The sequence below is a fragment of the Tupaia chinensis genome, unplaced genomic scaffold (genome assembly GCF_000334495.1).
Source record: "Tupaia chinensis unplaced genomic scaffold, TupChi_1.0 Scaffold000161_3, whole genome shotgun sequence".
In the NCBI taxonomy this organism is placed as follows: Eukaryota; Metazoa; Chordata; class Mammalia; order Scandentia; family Tupaiidae; genus Tupaia; species Tupaia belangeri.
Genome location: NW_006159634.1, coordinates 115,524 through 129,835, shown reverse-complemented (window position 1 = coordinate 129,835; position 14,312 = coordinate 115,524). Strand labels below are relative to the sequence as shown.

Here is a 14,312-nt window from a genome sequence, read left to right as displayed (position 1 = left end):
CAGGCGATGAATTTTTTTTTTTTTAGAATTTTATTATTTTCAAATCTGCTACAGGGCACGTGTACTCACCACAAAGAGACAGACAGAGAGAGGGAAATTGACGGGACCAGCAGTCAGCGTAATGGCTATGTCGCTGGATTCCCATGTAGTTGACCGTGGTTTGAGTCCTGGACCCAGTGGCTTAACCTCATGCCAGGCGCGTGTGCATGCATGCCCAAGATCCCGGGAGGAGAATGGAGAAAAAGGGATTGTGGCATGGCCATTCCCCCTAGGGGGTGATTTCTTGTTGTCTCTCTGTCTTTCCAGCGAGCGCACACACCCTATAGCTAAAATCTCAAAAAAAAAAAGAAAAAAAAAGGCGGGGGTGGGGGGCGAGAAAGCAAGCCACCCGCTCTGGGATGCGAACCTCTGTCAGCCACGTGGGAATTCAGTGTTTTAAACACCACGCTACCTGCTGGCCCCTGGGGCAGAAGAATTTTAACTTGAGCAATTCTGAAAAAAAAAAAACATCACTCAAATGACGTCTCTAAGGCAAAGTCAAGGTCCCTGAAGGTTCGTCCAGTCGGTCAGTCCTACGTCTCTGTCTTTCTGGGAGGAGGGAAACTTCGCAGTCGGCCACACGCCTCTGCTGCTGTGCACTCAGCACTTCTCAGAAAGCAGTGCCACCACGGGGCACAGGGCGCCGAGACCGTGGGTGACTCATCACTGGGGAGGGCAGTGTCACTGCTCCCATCAGAGCACCTCAGCTCCCGTGACACGACATGGGACGGTGGCACTCTCCGGGCGGAAGGCGTCTCCGAGGGACAGGCACCAAGAACGGAATGCCAGCGTCAGCACGGAGCGCTCAGCCCAAACCTGGCCGGTTCCCCCATAAACCACCCAGGGGGCACCACAGGCCATCCTGTTGCCAAGGAGCGGCCTGTAGTTAGTTTCTGACCTTTTTAATAAAGCCAGACAGTAACAAAGGCTCAACATCTAAATAGACTTTTATTTTTATTTTACTGGTTCGGACAGAAAAGAAAATTTATCGGCTTTCATTAGCGTCTCCCTAAGTGTTGGAAACACAGTAAACTCAGAAATAGTGGACCTTGTAGAAAAGCATCACAAATTAAAAATATATTTCTTCATGTGGTAAAAGTGCTTTTGATCCAATTGAAGGGCACGGCAAAGGTGTTTGGAACACGATCTAAAATTTGGCCTACGATCCGTGGCATCTGGATTAAAACCACAGGGCAGGGGCTCGTCGGAGCTCAAAGACAGCGTGGCCGTGGCCGTGGGAGCATGCTGCCGCGACAACTACCTCGCCAAGGGAGTGCAGGAAGAGTCCCATAGCCTGAGCAGATTCCGCATTGGTAAAAATGAGGTGGTTACATAAACGGGGCTGAAGGGCAGGGTAGTCCCAGAAACCATTTGTTTCTTGTCTGTGGGGACCGGCAGGCCAGTCACCCACTCCTCTGCTGGGTTTCCCATGGGGACAAGTACAGTTGGTCCTTCAGGAGATGAAGGCGCCCCCGCCCACTGACAGCCGTGTTGCCACTGCCATCCTGCGGCCCCTGTCCAATCACACCCCACCCAGGTGGGTCCCAGGCCCACGTCAAGGCCAGCCACTCTGCGGGACCACTCAGAGAACGGTGGACGCTGCCAGGCTTACCAGACGGAGGGTGACCAGCGAGCGGTCACCTGTAAGAACGTCATTGTTTCAGCAATGCCACATGGTTGTCAAAACAAGGGGCTCTGGGAGCGGGGATGTCTGGGGCAGAAACCCAGGTTCCTGTGGTCCTCGGACGGTTCGACCGCGATTGCTCCGGGAGCGAGCTGCCCGCCAGCCTGCCACAGCACAGGACACAGCACTGGACATGCAAGGACCAGGACTGGGCGGGGTGGGAGAGGGGACAGCTCCTTTACATCAGCCCCTACGCAACAGTAAGAAAATAACCTGAAGGTGTATTAAAAATAAAAATAGCATCACCCCCTGCTGCAGTTCTTCTGGCGTTCCCAGCTCCCGGCTGGACATGAGGCCCAGCAGCTGCGCCACGCCTGTCCCTCGCTGAGCCCATGTTTCTTCTGCTGCGACGCCTCCCTTCAGAGCTGCTGGCTCCAGGCCTCCCCCAACTCCTGACCGGCAGAGCTGAAACCCGCTCGCTTCTGTGCCTGAACTTGAACCGTGTCGCGAAGCTCTTTCCACCTTCGTGAAGCAGGCACGTGCCACGGCTCATCCCCTCGTGGGGCCTCTGCTATCCCAAGTGTTCTCTGCCGTGTCCTGAGGAAGGATGGCCCTGGGGATTCCGGCATGGAGCCCACATCCACAGAGCACTCACCACGCAGGGAGATGGGCTCTGGGTGGAAGCCGGGACAGCGGCCATCCTCCGACCACGTCAGTCCTCCTACCGAGGCCTGGGCCCCCCTGGGCAGCAAGCCCCGCTGCGGGCATCTCCGGGTCTTGCACCGGGCAGGTCTCCTCCTCTTCCCCTGCTCGACCTGGTCCCCGCTCAAGCCCGGGCGGCGCCCCCGGCCGGCATCAGTGGGTCGGCGAGGCGTCCTCCAGGCCCAGCAGCTCCCGGACGAGTCTCTCCCCGAACTGCGCGCGGCTGTACCTGCTCACGTGGTAGGCATCCGACATCTTGTACACTATGTAGGCGTTGTTGACGGCGATGCTCACGGCGAACCAGAACACCTGCTGCCAGGTCTTGTTGGGCTTGTGAGAAATGAAATACCTGAGGACGGAGGGGATGGAGAGGCTGAGCTGGTGGCCAGGGCAGGCAGGCCCAAGGCCGGCCCCCATGGCTGGGGAGAGGCTGCGATTCCCCCCGCAGGTGCAGGTGCAGGGGCTGGGGTGGATCAGGCTGCAGGGGAGCTCAGTCACAGTGAACTTCACTGAGACAAGGAAATTCTTCTCAAAGGCAGGGTGGGGCAGGCCGCTGGGGAGATACAGAAAGCGGGGGCAGTGTCCTGTGGGGGGCCACCCCTGGCCACACCTGGCCACACCTGGCCACACCTTCCACACCATCCACACCATCCACACGCACTGCTCAGGCTGGGTTCTGTGCACAGCAGCTGCCCCACTCCCCTCAGGGACGCGCTTCCTTGGCGCTAGGCCCTGCCGTGCGTTCCCTTCTTGCCAAGCACACCACTGCCAACCCCCAGCCGTCCAGACGGCAGTACGGAGGTCACCCGGAGGCCTGCCTGCACCCGGAGGCTGACCCGAGAGTTGCCGCTCCTCCGTCCTAGGGCTCGCTCGCTGTATTTCCTGTTTTCTTTTTTTAGTTGACAGAGGGTTCGGGCACTTGCCAGAGAGAGGGGGGGAGGGAGCAGCGCCCCCAATGGGACGTGGTCACACTGCAATCCCCTCTCCATCTCCATCCCATCAGGATTCGGGGGCACGCATGTACATGTGTCTGGCATGTTTTAAGCCATGGGGCCGCGGTGTGAGATGCGGTCGGCCATGTGGGATCCAGCTCCCTTAGCCACTAGGCTACAGCGTGGGAACCCTGTATTGTCCCACCTGTTCTTGTCCCTGCATCTGACAATATCTGTGAGGTGACAGAGATGCCGCACCGTCCCCTAAACCAATGCCTCTTCTTTGCAGCACCCTCAGGGAACCTAGCGAGGTGCTGGCACACAGTAGGTGTGCAATAAACACTTGTCCAGTGAGTCCCTAAAGAATGGGACTGCCATTCTCACTTAGGTAGAATTTTCCAGAGGGAACTGGGTTGGTTCTTCCTTGCCAAGAACAGGTGCTCCTCAAGAGGGCTGAGTGACTCAGCCCAGAGGTCCCTGAGTTAGTGCCACCTGCTCAAGGCCACAGGCCCATCCTGGGGACCCGGCAGCCAATGCACGTTCACAGCAGTCCCTTTCTGAGGTCCTGCCATGGCGAGGTGACACGTGGCTGGGCCGCGTCGGGGCTGCGTGTGCTGGTACATCACACACACGTGTGGCGTCTACACCGTGTGTCCCTGCGCGTACTGCTTGAGCACTCACGATGAGATGGCTTGGCGACCTGACGGTACACCGTGTGTCCCTGCGCGTACTGCTTGAGTACTCAAGATGAGATGGCTCGGCGACCTGACGAGTGTCCGCACTTCAGACAGTTAAGGGGTGGCTCCAGACACGGGCCAGGGCGGGGTACTGGGCTGATGTCTGTGTGCCCAGCCCGCGGGTGAGGACGGGGCCCCCAGCCCGCGGGTGAGGAGGCAGTGCAGCAGGTGAGCTGGGCTACTGCAGAGCCGGGCTGCGCTGACTGTGAGCAGGGATGGATGGACGGGGTTGGGTGGGGACACGACCGGGGTGAGTGGGGGAAGGGCACATTTGGGCAAAGGGACAGAGACCTGGAGGGTGGTGAGTGGGAGCAAGACCCCCTGAGGAGGCTCCGGGCTCGGGCGGGGGCGCGTGGCCCCGAGGCTCACCTGCTGTACTTGTCGTCGTACCGGCAGATGTAGCCGAGGTGGGCGGCGAAGGCCTCCACGGCCAGCGGGCAGGGGATCTCCCCACTCTTCCTCTTGATGATGGCTCCTGCGGGAGGGAGCGGCTGAGTCCCTGTGGAGCCCCCACAGCCCTCCATCCCGACCCAGAGCGACAGAGAAGCGGAGCAGGGTCCCCGCCACGGGGTCCCTGCCGTGTGCGTCAGAGGCGGTGGGAAGGTCTGAGCACCCGGCACCCACGTTGCAGGGTGTCCCGATGGCAGGCCCAGAGGCAGATCGGAGTGGCCCCGGCCGGGCACAGAGCCACACTGGACTGGGGCCCGGGAACGCGCAGGGAAGCCGGCGGCTCGCCTCCCTCCACCAGGCCACGGGGGTGGTGCTGGGAAAACACGCGCAGCCAAGCTAGGCAGCACCGTGGCGCCATCTCTGTGGCCTCCATCAAAGCACGGAGGGGAACTGGGAGCTGAAGACCAAGCTGGCCACCTTCCCACGTAACCAGGATGCCCAGCCCTGTGGGTGGGGCGAGACGTGCTCTCCGGGTCCCACCACACACACACACACACACACACACACACGTGCCCCTGACACCGTTCCCTCCACTACATAACAAGGACAGCCCGGGGCACCGCCATGACACGGCGGGCTCATACATCCCACGGCAGGCCCTGGGCAACAGAGGGACCAGCTGCTGTGGGACGACCTGTGTCCCATGCCAGCCCTGCACAGTCCACCGAGCTCCACAGACAGGGCAGTAGCCAGGAAGGGGGGGTTCTTCCACACGCCCGTACCAGCTGGGGCCTGCCTTCCCTCCCGGCAGAGAGACCACAGCGTGAGCACCGTGCATGTACTTAAGGGGTTGGCACAGGGTCGTGACAGTCCAGCTTACAGCAAGGTCAAAATGGCATGTCCCTTGCAGGCCACAGTGCGCTCTGGCCGGGCGGCCGCACCTGCCCCACGCTGTCATGGGATGGGCGAGGAGACGAAGGCCATGTAGACACACCTGCTTACACTACGTCGGAACCTCTCCTTTTCCCCAGAAACCGATACTTCACAAGGAGGAAACGCAGAGCTACGAGGTCAGGTGGCAGGGCACGCCCAGAGGTCGCCGGGCGAGGCCAAGCCATGCACGTCCTCGAGTTTGCCACTGGCCAGAGGACCACGGTGCCCAGGCCAGGCGCTGCTCTTAGCCAGAAGGCTCTAGACTCCCCTTGTCTGTCCTCTGAGATGCCGGACAGGCACGGCAGTCCATCTCAAGGCCCCACACCAGGCTCCTGAGGGAGGCGTCCCACCAGTCCTTCACTCAACTAACCCACGGTCTGGGACTCGGTGGTGTAAGGTACAAACCGGACATTGCCACCAAGTTAGACACAGGAAATGCTGCGCTCCAGCAGCTTAGAAAGCAGAGGGACCGGCCAGCCTGCTGCCTGGGAGCCCAGGGCCCTCCTCCCCACGGGGGCCCCCTCACTGTTCCCGTGGTGTCTGATGTAAGGCCCCGGCCCGGGGCCCAGGCTCTGCCCTCTGAAATCCTCTCCCCGTCTCCCAGACACCCTGCTCCCTGTTCCTCTCGGCTCTGTGCAGGACCGATGCAGCGACCGCGTGGGAACACCACCCAGAGGCCACCGCTCTCGCCAGGGCGGGAAGCCACCCCTGCTCCAGGCCGTGGAAACGCCCCTGCCCTGCGGCCCTGACCGCTGAGCCACAAGTCCGGTCCGAACTCCCGCCCTGCTCTGACGGTTGTGGACATAGCCCTCACGCATCCACCAGGGGATGACACCACCAGCCGGGCCCTTGACGGGGAGCTCCACGGGAACGGAGTGCAGTGTGTGCGGAGAGGTCGGGGTAGGGACAAGGACACGTGCACAGCACGGACACATCCACATACACCACACACGACATGCATGTATACACACACCCCGCGTCACAGAAACCCACGTACCACACAAGTATACACACATGCCACATACTCATACAGGACACACGTGCACACAGCACACAGACCACAGAGGCACACACGCCCCACACACATGACACACACACACACACACATGCACAAGTTCCTTGGCAGTGCTCCTTCAAAAGTGAAGAGGGGAGCTGTTGGGTGGAGTAGTGGTTAAGGGGGCTGGACTGCCACATGGATGACCACAGTTCGAGTCCCGGACCTGGCAGCTTGCTTTCTCACTTTACCCCTCTCTCTCTCTCTCTCTCGCTCCCTCTCTGGTCAAATTGAAATAAATAAATAAATAAAACTTAAATCATTCTTTCTAAAAATTTAAATAAATTAAACATGAAGAGGAAAGCTGTTAACGTGAGGAGCCCGTGGGTGGCCTGCTCTAGCACGGCTGCCCTCAGTCTTCTTGGAGGAGCTGGGTAACGTTCCCAGTGTAGGAGACTTGCAACAGTCAGCCCTCTGTCTCTGCAGGTCCACATCCGGGGTTCAGCCGGCCACAGACTGAAAGTAGTGCATGGGGGAAATATATAAAGCGATAAAAATACAGAACAAGAGGACAGCAGAGTACGGCAGGCACTGCGGAGCATGTCCACCACGGGGGTTGCCGAGGTCACCCGGAGACACGCTCGCCTACACGGAGAAGGTGTGCGGGTGAAAAGCAGACACCAAGCCACGTATACCAGGGACTGGAGTGTCCTTGGGTTTCGGCACCCACGTGGGACCTGGGGCCAAGCCCACAGGTACAAGGGAGGTCTCTGTGGGCTCCTTTCTGATCAGCCAGGCCCTGTCGTAATGCATGATTTTAATTTTAAGGAGAACGAATGGGAAGGCTCTGGGGTCCCTTAAAGCCGATGGCAGGAGCTGTTTCTAGGGGAGCCACGAGGAGTAAGAGTGGCAGATAGGTTCTTCCCACAGCAGATTTCCTCAGAGCCCCGTAAGTGGGCACACACACAGCTCAGTGAGGCTCCTCACACTGCACCCGACCTGGGGCTCCAGGGTTGTGTAAGTGTCCTGCAAGTCCCTCAGCCTGGCCTCTGCCCACGGTACAGTAGCGGGGAGCTCAGGGCTCAGGAAGCTCCTCCCTGGCCTTCCACCCCCCCAGGGGGCAGCAGCAGTTCCGGTCATGGCCCTGGAGGCTGAGGACAGTTGGAACTGGCCTGGCCCAGAGCAGCGTAGTGGGCAACTGGGGACGTCAAACTCACCACTGTCCACTCAGCTCATCGCAGCCCCTGGGACACCCAGGCCCCCTGGTCTCTGCTCACCTTGCTGTAGTGGCGAGTAGGCGTTGGTCAGGAAGCGGAAGTGGCCTTTGTTGTACCAGCAGATGAGGGACATGTTGCCTTTCATCCTGATCTGGTGCTGGCCGCGGGCGGGGGGCGTGGCGGGGTTGGTCAGCATGGACGGCGGCAGCCCGGTGCAGTCGCTCTTCCTGGCGCTGAGCAGCCCACAGCAGTAGATCTCTGGTCGGGAGAGGGACAGGACGCCCAGGGTCACCCTCACCCTGCACGTCCCCGAGGAGAGGACGGGGCTGCCTATGCCGAGGCCCGTGCTTGGACACTCGAGCGCGCGCCTGTGGAGGCTGCTCAGCCCTCTGCTGCCCCCAGTGTCTCTGGGAGAGGGGACGTTGGGTTGCAGGAAAGGCCACGAGACCAGCACTGGCTGCTAGCCGAGCAGCGCGGAGCATGTGCACCGTCTTCCATCTGCTTCCAAAAACCTCCACGCTCCGGGAGGCATTGCACACAGTGAGAGGCCTACCCGGACTGTACTCAGTCCTCCCACAGTCTCACAGACCACCTGCCACAGCCCAGCAGGGAGCACCCCAGGGCAACCCTGTGAAGCACAGCCCCCTCCTGGGAGCTCAGTTGCATGCAAAGGAAGGAGATTGAAACACTGGGCTAAGCTGAGGGTTATCCTGGGAGCTCAGTTGCATGCAAAGGAAGGATACTGAAACACTGGGCTAAGCTGAGGGTCCTTTCCAGGCTGGTGGAGAGCGCCCTGGGAGAGGAGGAGCTGGGACTTCCCTCTCACGAGAGCGCCCTGGGAGAGGAGGAGCTGGGACTGGGACTTCCCTCTCAGACCGGAAAGACTCACTGGGGGTGGGCTGTTAGGAACTAGTGCCCGGGAGGCCTCGCCACACCCGCTGCCTCCCACATGGAAAGCCCACCGTTCTAACTGGGCCAGGTACGGTGCATGAGGGCCCTGGTCTCCACCTTGCCGCCCACAGCGTCCTCACCTGGACCGACTCCCACCTCCCCGTGTGAGTCTTTCAACAAAGAGGGACTGAGCCCTGTAGGGCTGGGGGCTCTGTGGACAGGAAGACGCAGGCCGGGGCAAGGCTGCAGTGGACGAGGGCCCCGGGGGATGCATGTGGCCCTGCTATCGATACTGCAGGAGGGCTCGTCTGAGCTGTTGCTAAAGGTTGTGACCGAGTGGCTGTGGCGGTGAGAGCTCTCGCGCTTCTCCCGAGGGTGCTCGCTGATGTAGTGGAGCCAAAGCCAGCCCAGCTCTCCAGGGCCTCCAGCTGGCCTAGCCCGGCCTCCTTCTCTTGAGCCCACATTTTGGCCGCAGCCACGACGGCCTGCCCGGTCTTCACAACGAATGGACCGAGCAGCTCGGCACCGAGACCTGAGAGCCCCTGGGGCCCACTGTGTTACTCTGTCCTGTCTCCCATGCCGCTGAGGTTCGGGAGACGCCCAGAGTCCCACTAGGAGCTGAGCTTGGAGATGACCACCTTGGATGGCTGCTGCCTCACAGCAAAGGATGAACCGAGAAGTGCCCAGAGGACAGGGCAGGGCTCTGTGCCAACCCAAAGCCCGTGTCTCATAGACCTGGAGGTCTCCTGTGCCCACTAGGGCCCAGCAGTGGGTGGGCTGACATGAATCTGCCCCCTCAGGAGGGGCCGCCGGGCCTGGCCCCCTGTGGTCCTGCGGGACCAACACCCTGACCCCAGGCCAGGCGTCTCCCTCCATGTCTCCAGGAGGCAGGGCCACGCTCCCCGTGTGCACCTTGCTTCTCGAACTCTTCAAACAGGGTCAGGCTGGTGATGCTGGGCCCCGTGAAGACGATGTAGTTCTTGCCGGCCGCGTTCCGGCACAGGCTCCTGGCCACCGCGCTGTGCAGCTGCGGCTTGTTCTTCAGCGCGTCCAGGCCATCGGGGCCCCCGCCTTCCTTCAGGTGCACGTAAAGCTTGAACGAAAGCACAGGAGGTCAGTCATCCTCAGTGACGCTGGACACCAGGCTCGGGATGCTCCGGCCTCGTCATCAGGCCGGGAGCCCGTGGCAAGGCCACCCCTCGGCTCCTTGGCCCAGAGGCCACGTCACGCCACAGCCCAGCAGCTGGTGGCTCGGAAAGTTCAAGGGGAAACAGGAAAAGACGAGCTGCAGGGGATGGGCCTGGCAGCTGAGGTCGGCGCAAGTTTACTGTGAGTAACAGTGGAGGCGGCTGTGGTGTGGCGAGGGCGGCCAGATCCCACGTAGCTGACAGTGTGGTTCAAGTCCCAAACCAGCACGAGCCATGTGGGTACTAGCAGCCTCCTTTGGGAGATCAGCCTGTCTCTGGAACATTCCAGGTACCTTTCTGGCAGCTCCCCCATGCCCAGGCTCTACGCTCGAGCAGCAGAGACCCTCAGAGGTGAACCCTGACTGTCTGGGGCACTGAGCTGCTGTGCCGGGGCAGCCCATGCAAAGGCCGATGACTGTCCCACTGGGAGACACCGATGTGGACAACAGGGAGGACCCGGACGCCCTCCTCCACGTCCGTCCCACCAAATGACTCTGGGGATCATGCGCAAAACCCAGCGTGTGACGTCCTGGAGGCAGGTCTGCACGAGTGACTGAAGGTCTGATTCCAGAGCAGCCCACCTGGGCGAGCTGCCCCTACCCACAACAGTCCCAGGTTGTCCCAGGGAGAAGAATCCCACCCTCTGGCAGCCTCTAGGATGCAGCTAGAAAACCTGAATGTTCCTGCGGGTCACTGGGCAGACCCAGGCTCTCCCACTTGGGCTCTCTGTGCCTTTACCAAATGTCACCTTGACTCCTGGAACGACTCTCTTCAAAGGAGTATAAGACATTGGCACGGGGACCAGCAGTTGGCATAGTGGCTATGTCGCTGGATTCCCATGTAGTCAACTGCGGTTCAAGTCCCGGGCCTGGTGACTTGAGACTCACACTGGGTGTATGAGTGTGCATGCTCAAGATCCCGAGAGGAGGATGGAGGAAAAGGAGGTGTGCTGCAGCCAGCCCCCCGGGGGTGATTTCTGTCTGTCTCTGTCTCTGTCTCTCTGGAGAGTGCATGTGCCATAGAGCAAAACATCTCTCTCTAAAAGAGAAGTTTCCAGGGTCTTGCCTGTCACTCACACAGCTGCACGTGTGACATTGCGATGCAGACACCCACTCAACGTATTTAAACTTTAGGGCAAAGGGCACGAGAGTGTGACGGAGAATGGCGCCTCTGCGGGGCCTGGCCGTGCTGGGAGCCCCTGCCCAGCCCTCTGCCCGTCAGGATCCTGGGGATGTTGCACGCAGCCAGTGTTCAAGTCAGTCGGGTCGTGGCTGAGACCGTGGCTGCCATGTGGCTTCCAGCACTGGTTCTATGCGCTGCTGAGTCGCCAGGCCGGACCTGCACTCAGGTTTCAAAACGCTGTGTTCTTTTTTTTTTTTTAAGAATTATTTAGTTTTATTATTATTGTTATTTTCATCTATAGGACACGTGCACTCACCAGAGAGAAACAAAGAGACAAAGTGAGAAAGCAAACAGCCAGGTCCAGGACTCGAACCGTGGTCAGCCACATGGGAGTCCAGCACCTTAACCACCACACTACCTGCTGGCTGCAAAATGCTGTGTTCTTTCAGTTGCTGTGTAACAACTGGCGTGGACGTGGGGGCTCGCACAATTCCCAATGATGAGCTCGCGGTTCTCTAGGCCGAAGTCTGAGTCCACAGTCAAAAGTCACTCTGCCCAGTTACCCACTCTGCCTCTCACTGTGAGAAGCTAACCCAGGACATTAGAGGTCGGGAGCAAAAGATTTCCTTCACTAAGTGTATAAGAAAGATTAGAAATCAAATAAGAACAAGGAACACGTCAGTGCAACTTCCTTGAATTCTTTCAATAAAGAATGTCTCAAAATAAGAGGGATTTGGGAACCAGCAGTTAGCGTAATGGCTATGTTGCTGGACTCCCACGTAGTTGACCGCGGTTCGCGTCCTGGACCCGGTGACTTAAAACTCACGCCGGGCGCGTGTGCGTGCGTGCCCAAGATCCTGAGAGGAGAATGGAGGAGAAGGGATTGCGGCGTGACCATCCCCCCTGGGGGGTGATTTCTCGCTTTCTGTCTCTCTGTCTCTCTCTGTCTGTCTGGCGAGTGCACGCGCCCTACAGTGAAAATCTCTCCAAAAAAAAATAAGAGGGGTTTGTGATGACCAGTCTAGAGCCCCGTCCACCACAGCCAGGTTGAAGAACTGGCTTTTATCTACATGGGGAAAGTTTTCACCTTGGGAAGGCAACACAGCCTAGTGGCTTTGAGGGAGCTCCGGGGTGCAATAGCTGGGTGTGGCCCTAGGCCTTCCACCAGACTCCTAATGCCCCGGAGCTGGGCAGAGACCAGGCGGGGGAGGTGGAGCTGGGCAGAGACCCGGCAGGGAGGTGGAGCTGGGCAGAGACCCTGTGGGGAGGTGTGCTGGGACAGCCATAGGTCACAAGCCCTGAAAACAGCCTGCAGGGACAGCAGCCACCACTCAGGACCCACTGTTTGTGTGATGCCTCTGGCCGACACCTCAGGGCCCGAGGGGCTGGTGTGGGGTGGACGAATGACCAGGGACTGTGCAGGGCACGGCAGTGGCCTCTGGCAGCCAGGAGGGGGCAGCCAGCCAGCCTCCCGAGCATCTGGGCGGAGTTCGACGCACAGTGAAAAGGGCATGTGAACAAATTCTCGTGGGCCCAAGGCCCCGCGGTGTCCTCCCGGCCCTGCGCAGCCCCGCCCAGGACTCACCTGGATGATGAAGCCCGTGGAGGAACACTGCCTGACCCACAGGCTGAATTTCCGCTTTTTCCTCTTCCTCAGTTCCCTCTCCGTGCACGTGGCAATGAACACAGGGTCCTCGTCGATCAGGGGTTCATGTAGCACCTGCCAGGAGGAAGGCGGAGGTTCTCAGGGGAGGAGGAGTGTGCTAGGGGCTTCATGGAGCCCAACTCAAATCTAGTCTCTGCCGTTATCCAGGTGTGTGACCTTGGCAAATTCCTTTCCTCTCTGAGCCTGTCTCCTCATCCGGAAGAGGGTATTCGCAGTATCCGCAGGAGTGTTTTAAGGGGATTCAGCGAGAAGCTCCATGTAAGGTGCAGACCCTGACAGGCTCCCAGCAGACACAGTTGGCCCCGTCATGACTCCTACCGGCTGCCCTCCCCAGTCCTGGTCTACACTCGGTGAAGGGCTCTCGGCAGTTCTTTCCCGCTGACTGGACACACCCAGTGCGGGCTGCCCGTTCCTTTTTGAGGAAGCCCTTTCCACCAACGGAACGCTCCAACTACTAAAAGATTCTTTGCCTCTGACTCAGAATTTGCACTTAACTGAAACCTACTGATCCGACTTCTGCCCCAGGAAAAGACAAGACACTCTCGGGTCAGCCCATGCCCACTCCAGGCCTAATGCTCTCTCACAAACCATCAGACAGCAGAGCTCCTGCCGCAGGCCCAACACAGATCTGGGACGAAAAGAGGACGCCTTACTGCTTGAGGCCAAACACATCTGGCCATTCGTCCACTAACTTCCGGGAATTCCGTCTTCAGAAAGGACCAGCTTTGTATAGGGGGCTTTGAAAAGTTCATAGAAAATGGAATTCAAGTACCAGTTTATTTGGGTGTAGAAGAATTGAAATCCACACATCATTTTCCCTGATATGCATTGGCCACAAGCTTTGCGAAGAGCCCTTGTGTTGCCGGTGTTGGCTGTACATGTTCGCTCCTCTTTGTCAGAATGGGGCGGGGACCCTAACTGGTCTCCTGGCCTGTGAAGGGGAGGGCCGCAGAGGCTGGTTGGCACTGGCACCCCCGGCCCACAGGCCCAGCCTCTGACGCTTCTGCTCTTTAACAGTCTGAGCCCTATCTGAAGCCACTCGCACGAATGGACAAGCGTCCTGCCCCGTGGAGATGGGGCCATGGCGAGGGCCCAGGCCTGGCTGCCACCCTTGCCCTGCACAGCCCTCCCTGCTGAAGACCCACATCCACGCTTCCTCACTTGGAGGCCAGGTCTCGCAGCCACCCGCCCTCTGAATAAGCACTGTCCTCCGTGTCGTGCGCCTGGAGCGTGTCGCCTGCAGAGCCTCAAGCAAGAGGGCCTGCGAGAGCTTCTGACCCTCTGCTTCTTTCCTTGTCGTCATCAGTAAGTGAATTACAAATTCACTGTTCTCATTTTTGCATTTGCCTGAGCAAAACCCAATTCAGAAGAGAGAGCCACCGAGGGAGAAGAGAGATGGGGAGAAACGAGGAGGGGGGTGCAGCTCAGAGCCAAAGACTGCTCCCCACCGTCTGCCTGGGCCACTGGTTCAACCCTTGTTCCCTCCCCACGAATCTGGAGGACAGGGCTGACCAAGGGAAGAAGAGCACGGGTGACCTCTAATGGCTCAGAGGACAGGCCGGGCCCCAAGTCCCCAGAGTCCCACTACCAGCCACCACGGGCCGGGGAGCCACGGGCACCTCGTCAGCTGTGCCCTGACAGCCTCACCTGGGTTTGCGAAGGCCTGAAGGCTGAGGCGAAGCTGCTCTGCAGGGAGTCCAGGAAGGGCTGGACCTTGTAGAGCCCGTGCGACGTCTGGCTGGAGCGGAAGGCCACCACGTGGAAGTACTTGAGGATCCTCTCGAAGCGGGCCTGGCTCATGACGAGCGCCAGGCTGCGGTTGCTGTAGAAGCCGCCGCTCCAGATGCTGAGCACGGCATCGCCGGGCGAGAGGCAGGC

The 14,312-nt window shown here is 59.6% G+C and overlaps 1 protein-coding gene across 1 annotated transcript in view; it reads right to left on the bottom strand.

Annotated features, from left to right (window-relative positions):
* Window positions 1-437: 437 nt before the first annotated feature.
* PGBD5 (piggyBac transposable element derived 5) overlaps window positions 438-14,312 on the bottom strand; it is an 18,507-nt gene continuing 4,632 nt past the window's right edge. Inside the window, exons 3-8 of the mRNA XM_027770862.1 lie at window positions 14,082-14,290; window positions 12,354-12,488; window positions 9,372-9,552; window positions 7,629-7,826; window positions 4,404-4,509; window positions 438-2,714 (exon numbers count right to left, since the gene is read on the bottom strand). Of these exons, the coding sequence (XP_027626663.1) occupies window positions 2,519-2,714; window positions 4,404-4,509; window positions 7,629-7,826; window positions 9,372-9,552; window positions 12,354-12,488; window positions 14,082-14,290 (1,025 nt within the window). The 3' untranslated portion in view covers window positions 438-2,518. The remainder of the gene's footprint in view (window positions 2,715-4,403; window positions 4,510-7,628; window positions 7,827-9,371; window positions 9,553-12,353; window positions 12,489-14,081; window positions 14,291-14,312) is intronic.